General features: G+C 52.6%; 1 protein-coding gene across 3 annotated transcripts in view; it reads right to left on the reverse strand.

The window, feature by feature from the left end:
• The window catches only part of RASAL1 (RAS protein activator like 1 (GAP1 like)), a 32,656-nt gene that overhangs the window by 4,017 nt on the left and 18,267 nt on the right, over positions 1 to 10,372 (reverse strand). The window contains exons 9-16 of one of the 3 annotated variants that reach the window (XM_008572578.1): positions 9,805 to 9,922; positions 9,506 to 9,659; positions 9,092 to 9,156; positions 8,713 to 8,825; positions 6,349 to 6,541; positions 3,168 to 3,305; positions 2,455 to 2,599; positions 814 to 983 (exon numbers count right to left, since the gene is read on the reverse strand). In XM_008572578.1, coding sequence (XP_008570800.1) covers positions 814 to 983; positions 2,455 to 2,599; positions 3,168 to 3,305; positions 6,349 to 6,541; positions 8,713 to 8,825; positions 9,092 to 9,156; positions 9,506 to 9,659; positions 9,805 to 9,922 — 1,096 coding nt within the window. Of the gene's footprint in view, positions 1 to 813; positions 987 to 2,454; positions 2,600 to 3,167; positions 3,306 to 6,348; positions 6,542 to 8,712; positions 8,826 to 9,091; positions 9,157 to 9,505; positions 9,660 to 9,804; positions 9,923 to 10,372 lie in introns of all 3 variants that reach the window. The other 2 variants (XM_008572577.1, XM_008572579.1) reach the window with 2 other exon arrangements.

Here is a 10,372-nt window from a genome sequence, read left to right on the forward strand (position 1 = left end):
TGTATATTTATCAACTTATTCAATCATCACAACTAGCTTCTGAGGTTGGGTCTATTATTCTCCCCAATTTGCAGATGAGAAAACTGAGGCACAAGAGGATAGATGATCCTTCCAAGGTTATTCTGCTGATGGAGCCAGAATTGGAACCCAGGGAGTTAACCTCTAGAATCTACACTCTGTTGACAATATAGAATAGTAGGTGTGGACACCCTCTTGAGTGTTAGCTGTTGTTATCTATGGGTGTGCCTACAGGAATGGGTAGATCTCAGTACATGTCTCATTTGTGCTAGTCATGAATGTCAGCCCTGTGAAGACAGGAATTTTCTCTGTCTTGTCCACTGCTATATCTCCAGTGCCTAGAACAGTGCATGAAACGTGGTAGGCACTCAATAACTGTGTGCTGAATGAATGAATGAATAAATCAGGGAATGAATGCCTGGATGTGTGTGCACATACACCTGGGCATGTACCTCTGAATGAGCACATCCAATTTTACGTGAGTCTGTACAGTATTTGGCATAGATCTGGGAACACTGCAGGCTGGTTCCATCGTCCATGCCCTGTGTGTGTCTACATCTGGAAGGCTATGTCCAGGCCACTACGTGTGCACATTCTGAAGGACATGTGATGTGTACTCCTGTCCCTGTCTTGTGCCTGCACTGGCCTGAAGCTGTGAGCAGAGCCTGGCTTGAGAGTTGGGAGTTGCTCCGTTGCTATGGCGCCTTGCCCCACTCTGGGCCTCAGTTTCCCCATGGGTATAAAGAGACAGCTCTGTGAGGGAGGAAACCCCTTCATGGTGGGATGGAGCCCCACCTGCCACTCAGGACTCTTGGAGTAGGAGAGGGTCTCCCCGCTGAGCCAGAAGTAGCGCTTCTTGAAGGCAAAGCGTGTGGCCAGGCCAGCAGGCTCCTCCTTGCGCTTTAGTAGGTAGCCTTCTCGAACAGTCACCGAAGGTGGGACCAGGGCCCTGACTGGGCCACCAGCTTCTGGGAAATGGGAGAAGGGAAGTGGGGGACAGTGAGCCTTTCCTGCCCAAACTCAACCTGCCAGTGTGGCCAGGGCCTCTGGATGAGCTTGGTTCTCTGCTCTCCCAGAGGCAGGAGAGAGGAACGTGATCACTTTGGACGCCACTCCCTCAACAGCAAATGGTGTCATTGATGCGGGGGTTGAGGGTTACAGAGTAGACCTGGACAATCCCTCTCCAACCAGAGGGATCTGCAGGCGGTGGTGCATGCAGCCAGCAGGGGGAGCCATGGCCTGTACAAACCAGTGCAGGGGATGTTCTGGATCTATCCATGCTCAGGGAGCCAGGGCACAGGTCCCCTCTCCAGCACCACAGGGGCCCCACCATGCCACAACTAGGGCTCCACATTCCAACAGGTTGCTCCTATGTGACTTGGACCCAACTATGTCATGACTTGAGCCCCACACCATGATATGGACTCAACCTCAACTCCTCCACTTAAAACCATCCTAAAGCTTCAGTTCACTCCAAGTCAAAGCCAAAATCCTTCCTGCAGCCTCAAAAGCCCCTCATGGTCTGGCCCTCTCACCTCTCTGGCCTCACCTCCCCCTAGTTCCCCCTCATTCACACTGCTCACACCCCAGGGCCTTTGCACATGCTGTTCCCTGCCCTGAACACTCCTCCCCAGGATCCTCATGGCTCTCTCTCTGTCCTCCTTCAGGTATTTATTCTAATATCACCATTCTCGGCCACCCTGTCTAAAAGCTCTGCCTCCCACCCCAGCCCCAACATTCCCTTCCCTCCTTTATTTTTTCTCCTTATTACTTAAAACTCCCTAACACACCATATAATTTGCTATTCGTCTTGTTTACAGCTTCTGATCACCACTAGAATAAAACTTCTATGAGAGCAGGATTTTCTTTTTTTTTTTTTTTCCTTTTTGTCTTTTTTCATGACCGGTAAGGGGATCACAACCCTTGGTGTTGCGCCCGTACTGTGACCAGCAACGGGATCGCAACCCTCGGTGTCGCGCCCGCACCGTGCTCAGCCAGTGAGTGGACCGGTCTCTATATGGGATCCGAACCCTCGGCGGGAGTGCCGCCGCACTCCCAAGTGCCACACTCAACCGAGTGCGCCACCGGGCCAGCCCGAGAGCAGGATTTTCTTCTGCCTTGTTCACACATGTATGTACGCAGCACCTAGATGGTGCCTATTACATTACATAGTAGGCACTTAACAGATATTTGTTGATTGCATGATCCCACCCACATCCCCACATTGGCTGGGACAGCCTGGAGGACAGGGCCCCAGCTCTGTTCATCTCTGGAACCTAGTACAGTAGGTGCCAGGAAATATTAGTTGACGGACTAGCTGACCCGCAGGTCCACATTCTCAGTGTTGAGAAAACTGTGTGTGTGCTGGGGGGGGGCAGGGTCCTGAGTGCCCCCGGTGGGGTGACAAGCGAGGTATGGCAGGACACAAGAACTCACCCTCATCCCCATCCACATCCACCAGCCGGTCCAGGAAGTCTCTCACACGTGAGATACTCTGCAGCAGGAAGGGGTGTAGGGGAGCCATCCACAGTTCCTTGCCCTGGCCCAGCTGCTGGCCTAGGTTTCCAATGCTCTGTACAGCCTGGAGCAAAGGAGCAGGGGATGTCAGGGCCAAGGTACTGCAGAGGGGACGGCCCTCTGTGGACCCACAACAGAACCGCACAGTCCTGGCTCCCAAATCAGAGTTCAACGGAAGACTCATACCAGCACCCTGCCTTGAGCAATATCTGTTCCTCCCTCCCCCTTTTGGAATCTGCACCCCCAGGGCCTTTATTCTGTTCCCACCCAAGCTCAGATCCCCACACACACCCAGCACTGCTCAATCCTATCATGCATACTCAGGAGCCCTTCAGAACCTCAAGTTGTTGCTGCTTTACAAAGGATGGTCTAATTCCCACTAAGGTATAAATGGCTGCTAGCCTGCTTCCTACTTTACTCCTGGAGGGGTCGGGCTTTTATTTCAAAAGAGGAAATTGGAGAGCATAATGAATGTCTTCACACTCAGGATGGACTGCTAATGATGGTGTTTCAGACATGGATTTCTTTGGGTCTCCTTTGGGTCTTCTGCAGGTCTGGCCTCCCAGCTCTGTTCCTACAATGCTTTTTCCCTGGCTAAGAGCATCCAGGACAGGGAACCCCACTGCTGACACCTTAGCAAGCAGCAGCAGCGAGCGGCTGGTCTGGGGGTCGGCGTGCTGGTCCCAGAGGTCAAACAGCTTTGGAGTGAGGATGGCAGGCGCGAAGAATCGCAGGAAGAGAAAGCCGCTTATGGCCAGGTATTTGACGTCCTGCCAGGAGGAATGGCAGGTCAGTGGGGCCCCCAAAACCCACTTCTCAGCTGGGGAAACTGAGGTAGCAAGGACTAGAAATTGTTGGTACAAGGAGAAGTGGGATGGGAAATGGTCAGGAGGCCATACTGGCCTGCCAAGGAGGATTTTGCTCTCCGAGCCTCAGTTTCTCCACCTGGAAAATGGAGTAACAATACCAATCCTGCAAAATCAGATATAGCCAAATGTCCTCAGAGTCTACTTTGGGCCAAGCACTGTGCTCAGGGCACAGCCTTATGAGGGGGATGCCGTCATTATTTTCATTTTACAGATGAGAAAGCAGAAGCCCAAAATGTCACATGACTTGTCCAAGGTCACACAGCTAATTAGTAGAGAAGACGGGATTCAAACCCAGATTTATGATTTTTTGTAGTAATTGCAGTAGGCCAGATACTTCTCCATACATTTCGTTTACTTTAACGCTTACCCCAGGAGGAATTATATCTCCCTTTTACAGAGGATGCCACTGGCCCAGAGAGGGACGATCACTTGCTAAAGACCACAAAGCTGTAAGTGGTAGAGCTAGGATTTGGACGCAGGCAGGACTGGAACTCTGTTCTTCACCACACTCTCCTGCCATTCAACACCAGCTACTGCGAAGTGTTCACTGAGTGGCAGAAACTAAACCTGAACTACCACATTTAATTCTCAAACAACCCCGTGGGGTAGGTACTATCATCCCATTTTCTAGATGAGGAAAAGGAGGCTCAGTTGTGAACCAGTTCAACAGGCTCCGGAGCCCATCCAGTGTGCATCTCCCACCCCCAGCCTCTGCCGTCTACAAACTGTAGAGTACGGTGCCCCTCCGTGTGGGCCCCAAGCCTGGCCCACATGCAGGTGAAGCTGGTTCCCCAGCTCTAGCAGAGGGAACTCAGGGAGAGGGTGTATCTTACTCCCCCCAAACCAGCTCCCTACCCACCTCTCACACTTGCCCAGCTGTATTTAGCCTGAGAGTGTGCTCCTGTGTTTATTTAGGGGTTGTATTCACACATGAGACAATACCCTCCCCTGGGAGTGTGCCAACTTCCTGAGGTACCTCAGCCTTGACAGTGAGCCCTGCAAGAGTTGAGTACCTGGAGCTCCCCAGAGGGAGGGTCTCCTCCACCATCTGGAACCCTGAACCACCCACAACACTACCCCCCGCACACCTGCCGTGTTCTGATTTAATTTTAGCCTTCGATGTCAGCTCGTTAACTTCCTCCTTTCTTGACAGGAGGCACAGGTGTCAGAGCAGCGGATGTGGACAAAGAGGCTTCCCTGGGTTCTCCTTACCCCTCCCACTTTCCCAGACTTGAGAAAGTCCCTGCTCTTAGCTCACCTTGGAGGCCGAGAAATGGGGGACACTTGGGTGTCACTGATATTGCCTCCCTGGACAAGGGCTGCACTGTCTGGGGAGCTGGACTCCCCACTTCCCTTCTGTCCTCCCTGGCATAGCCATGCCCTACTTAACACCTCTGCTGGCAGCCCAGGTGACAGCCCAGCAAAGTGGGGCATAAACCAAGCCACATCCCACTTTGAAGGCCCAGAGCTCACTCCTCAGCTGGGGAGGAGGGGGATGAGGACAGAGACCCAAGCTGGGCATCCACAGCTTTGGCCAAGATGCTCTACCTCTCTGGGCCTCAGTTTCCCCATCTGTAAATGGGAAGTGCACAGAGATATGGCATAAATCAGAAGCTCTTAACCCAGACTCTAGGAATTAGACCATTACATCTCCAACATTTAGCAGGTCTTAGATCTTTCTGCAAAGCGAACCCCGCATCTGCATTTCTGTTACATCAGCACTATGTAAGAGTCAGTCTTACCCAATGTCATTTGTTAGCAAGAACAATGACAGCCTCCTTGGAAAGTGTGCTGCGCATTAAACCAGGAGGTCTCAAACTGGTGGTCCACAGGCCAGTCCAACTACAAACATGTAATAATTGTCCCAAAGTGGTTTTGTTTGTTTGTATTTTTTTGGGTTTTCTGGGTTTTTGGTGGGTTTTTTCTTTTTCTTTTTTTTTTTTTCCCTGGCATTTGGCCGGTGTGAGAATCCAAAACCTTGACCTTGGTGTTATCAATACCACATTCTGACCAGCTGAGCTAACCAGCCAGCCCTTATTTGGTTTTGTAGGTGAATTAGTGCCAGCGTTTTAAAAAGGAGAGACCTCACAAAATCCAGAATATTGGCTTAAAAAAACCAAAAACCTCTAAAGATCCAGCAATACTGGGCCCCATTCCTATCCTACATGAAAATAATTGTTGGAAGCTGCCACTGTTAGATGAGCTGTGGGAGCTCCAGTTTGCCACAGTCCCCACCACTCCCTACCACCCCCCGCCTTACCTACTTCTGTTTATGCACTTCACCTGCCTGAAGCCCACAGCATCTGAGCTTCCAACTTTTGTATCAATGTTTGTAAAGCACTAGCACATTCAGGAATTAATCTTTAGACTTTATTTTGATGTCTCCTACTGAGCACCTACTGTTTGCCAGATCCCTGCCTCTCCCTCCCCCAACTTCTCTCTCTCAGCTGAAATTTAAGAAGCACTTGCTTTGTGCCAGACCCTATTATTTGGAGGTTTTGGGCACAGACTCAGAAGCCAGCCTTCCTGGGTGGGTGCTAATCCCAGCACCACTCCTTTCTAGCTGTATTACTTAGCCTCTCTGGGTCTCATTTTCCTCCTCTGTAAAATGGGAATAATAATTACTAGTACCCACCTCACGGGATAGATATGAATTAGATGAGTACATAAAACACTTAAAACAAGGTCTGGCCCACTCACTGTAAGGGCTACAGACAGTTGTAGCTGTCATCATCATCATCATCATCATCATCATCATCATCCCTGGGTCCCAGACCCTGCCAGGAACACTGTCCCTACTTCTGCCAGGAAACACAGTGCTTTAGCATGGGCTGCTCAGGTTCCGGTCCCACCTCTGCCTTGACTGTCCGTGTGACCCTGGGTAATCTACTGTCCCTCCCCAGACTCAGCCTCCCCACTTGCCCAATGGGAGCACCTGGCCCACCTCATGCTCTGCCTGGGGGAAGTGCTCCTCCACACGTTGATGCAGCTGCTTGAAGGCAAGGCGCATGGCCGGGGGACAGCGCCCCACGGAACCCATGATGGCATCCACGATGGGCCCCAGGTAGCCTGTCAGCAGCCCCAGGCTGGTTTCCCGCACCTGTTCCTCCGAGGCTGTGCCCTTGAAGGAGATCCTCCTGGAGGAGCCAGCAGAGCAGCTCAGCCTCGGAGCACAGCATCTGCTCTCTCACAACCCTCCACCAGCCCCCACTGAGCTCAGAGAGCGGCCACCTTCCCCTCCCACCTCTGCAGCCTCCCTCCGACCACTCCTACCAGGCTTCTTGCTGTTGCTTAAACACTTTGAGCTCTCTCCTATCTCAGCCTCGGTGCTTGCTGTTCCCTTTGCCTTGGACACTCTTGCCCCCACGTTCAGCTTAAATGTCCCCTTCCCAAAGAAGCTGTCCCCCTGTCATGGCTCATCATCACAGGCCCTGGTTCCATGCATTTTCAGCTTGGACAAGCCAGTCACACACTCCCACCTCAGGGCCTTTGCATATGCCCTTCCCCCTGCCTGGAACACTCTTCCAACAAATCTTCACATAACTCCCTCCCTCACTGCCTTCAAGTCTTTGCTTAAATGTCCCCTTCTATATGAGGCTGTCCCTGTGACCACCCTATGGAATATCTTGAGACCCTTCCCTGCTTTGTTTTCCTCCATTCCACTGATCACCTGCATGAGCCTTCTTCTTGAGATTGTTTGTTATCTCCTTCCCCCTAGAAGAGGGATTTGTGTCCATTGCTCTCTGCTGTACTCAGTGTTTGGTCCAGAGCCTGGCATTCAACAATTGTTTGGTTGAGTGGATGACAGGATGCCAATTTTTTTTTTTTTTTGGCTGCTGACTGGTACAGGGATCTGAACCCTTGACCTTGTTACAACGTCGCATTCTAACCAACTGAGCTAACCGGCCAGCCCAATACCACTTTTCCAGATGCAATTATCTTGTTCCCTCCTTTCTCTACAATTTGAGAGTCTAACTTGCCCCACCCAGACTGAGAACTCCAGGGAAGCAAGGCTGGAGGTTCTCAGCCCCACTGTGTCCTGGACCCAATAAGCTAACCCTGGACTCACTGTCTCTGGCATTCTATCATTTAATCCTAATGGCAACCTGAAGAGTTAAGTAGCCTGATTGCTCCCATTTAACAGGTAAGGAGACTGAAGCTTAAAGAGGTAACCTTGCAAATAAGTGTCAGAGCTGAGATTAGAACTCAGGACTGCCAGCTCCAGAGTCTGCCTGCCATCCTGCCTGCCCAGGCCCCCGGATACTCCTACTCCCTGGGAGCCCCAACTGCGTCTCTCCATTCTTGTCAGGTGTGCTAGGAAAAGCCCTTGCCTTGAAGTTTCACAGACGGACTCTGCCTGTCTCCTCAGAGCCTGGTTCAAATCTCCACTTTACAACTTCCTGGCTGTGCGACCCTAGGCAGTGACCTCCCCTCTCTGAGGCTCAGTTTCCTCATCTGTAGAAAGGGGTCCTGATGCCTGTCTCTTGGTGGTCAGAATGTATGGGTAACACTTGCTGAGTAGGGCCCAAAGTGAAGGAAAGAATCTGTCCTGTCTCCATAATGGTCCCTGGCGGATGACCCTGCAACCAGCTCCCCTGGCACCATGGGAATAAGCCAGCTTGGCTAGAGGGTGGAAAGTTCTGGAAAAAAAGGAGGAGCCCACGGAAGCCTCTAGTCACTGCTCTGCTTCCTACCAATCTCACTGAGAGGATCGTGCTCCAGAATCCCACCCCCACAGGGCCTCAGCCGCCAGCACCACAGTGCTAGAAATGATGGCCCATGGGAATAAGCCAGCTTGGCTAGAGGGTGGAAAGTTCTGGAAAAAAAGGAGGAGCCCATGGAGGCCTCTAGTCACTGCTCTGCTTCCTACCAATCTCACTGAGAGGATCGCGCTCCAGAATCCCACCCCCACAGGGCCTCAGCCGCCAGCACCACAGTGCTAGAAATGATGGCACTTACGGAGCACTCACCCTGTGCCAGGCTTTGCATGCATAACCAAGCTAATTCTCACACCCACCCACCAAGCAGGGGTCATGAGCCCAAGTTCCTGAAGAAGCAACGAAGCACAGGTGGTCAGGTCACATGTCCCCCAGTAGTGGCAGAGCTGGGATTTGAACCCTGGGCACTCAGCTGGGATTTGAACCCTGGCCCATGACCACTACACTACACAGCCCGAGGAGCCATGTGCTCACATGTGAAGATTGAGGTTCAACCCGGAGCTCCCGAGCAGCTCAGACCCAGCCTGACAGGCTCTGATGGGTAAGGGGGGCTGTTGGAGGGTCAGGGTGCACCTGTGGGCTTTGCTCACCTGGCTCGGCCCAGGTCCATCTTGCATGGGTCCAGCTCCATGTACTTCTTCTCCTCGAAGACACGGCTGATCACTGGCTTCAGGACCTCGTGCAGATAGGGCATGCCCACGAGCTGGGGGCAGGGGGCACCACACAGGGTGGGACTGAGGGCGAGGCCAGGGTGTTCCCCTTCAGCTAGGGCAGGGGGACCACGTGGGGAGAGGTTCAGAGACAGGCAGGGGCATGTTTAAGGGGTGAGGTAGGGGACACTACCAAGGGTGCAACTCAGGGTGAGGCCAGGCACCAGCCACCCAGTGCTGTCTAGGATCCAGCTGAGCACTGGGAAGGAAGACCCCTGAGGAAGCTGCCACCTGGCCCCCCAGGCCTTCACCTACTCACCTTCATAAACTGTTCCATTGACTTGGATGCCAGGGAATTAGAACGGAAGAGGGTGTTGGGGTCAGCTGGGAGGAGAGGGGCAAGTGTTAACTGAGATTTGGGGGGCTGGGCCCAGTTCACCCCATTCACCCAGGGTGGGTGTCATGATTCTTCTAGCCTCAATAATCAGGGAGACCTGAAACATCAACCCCATTCACAGTGCAGGGGCCCAGAGTGGTTAAGTGAGCTGCTGAGTCATACAGCTCACGAGTAGCAATACCAGGACCTGAACCCGGAATTGAGCTCACAGTTATCTGGGGTGCACAGCACAGGGAGCCCCCCACAGGAGCCCCCACCCTCTTCCTGAGTCCTCCCCATTCCTCCCCTAGATACCCTCCTACAGACCCATCCTTGAAGGTCATGAAGGCAACTCACTGGTCCGAGCCACCTCACGCCGGGTGAGATAGTCCAGAAAGGACCCAGCCAGGCCCCGGCCGAGAAATAGCTTCACCATCTTGGTGGCAAGGTCCTGGCGGCAGTCCCCCAAGGTCAACTCCTCTAGCACAGCTAGTGGACTAGCAGCATCCTCCTGGGCAGGGACAGGAGGCCAAACAGGTGACCTGGGGCCCGAGGACCCCAAGCAGAAGAGCCCAGATGGGGCTCCCCAAGGCAGGTGGAGGCCATGATCCAGACCTTGGCACACTCTGGTGGAATCACTTGCCTGACACACCCACCTCGGCTGGCCCCAGCACAGACTCCATGAGCAGCTCTGTGAGGGGCTGGTAGTACTGGGAGGGCAGGACGCGGTCCTCGATCAGGCGCACCTTCAGCCGCAGGGCACCCAGGTTCCTCCTGACCAGGATCAGATCACAGGGGAAGAAGTGTAAGTACGTATGGGCAGGTGTGGATATCCAAGATAGACAGGAGCGAACCCAGGTAAGGAGCACAGATATTTGCAAAACAACACAGATTTGGACAGGTGTGAACAGGTGTCACCAATATAAACAGGTGTGGACTGATACTGACAGGCATAAAGAGGAACACACAAGCACAGACAGTGCAAACAGGTGTGTGGCCGGTGGAAACGACTGTGTGCAGAAATAGTGTGAACAGGTATGAATAGTGTAGTCAGGTGTGGACAAGTATAGACAAGTGTGGATAGCACGAACAGGTGTGGCCAGAATAAACAGGATACTGACAGATATAAACAGGAATAAACAAGTGGAGACAGCATAAAGAGTGTGGCCAGTGTAAACAAGTATGTACAAGAATAGCCAGTGTGGACAAGCATATATCTGTGCT

Source organism: Galeopterus variegatus, unplaced genomic scaffold (genome assembly GCF_000696425.1).
Source record: "Galeopterus variegatus unplaced genomic scaffold, G_variegatus-3.0.2 Scaffold807, whole genome shotgun sequence".
NCBI lineage: Eukaryota > Metazoa > Chordata > Mammalia > Dermoptera > Cynocephalidae > Galeopterus > Galeopterus variegatus.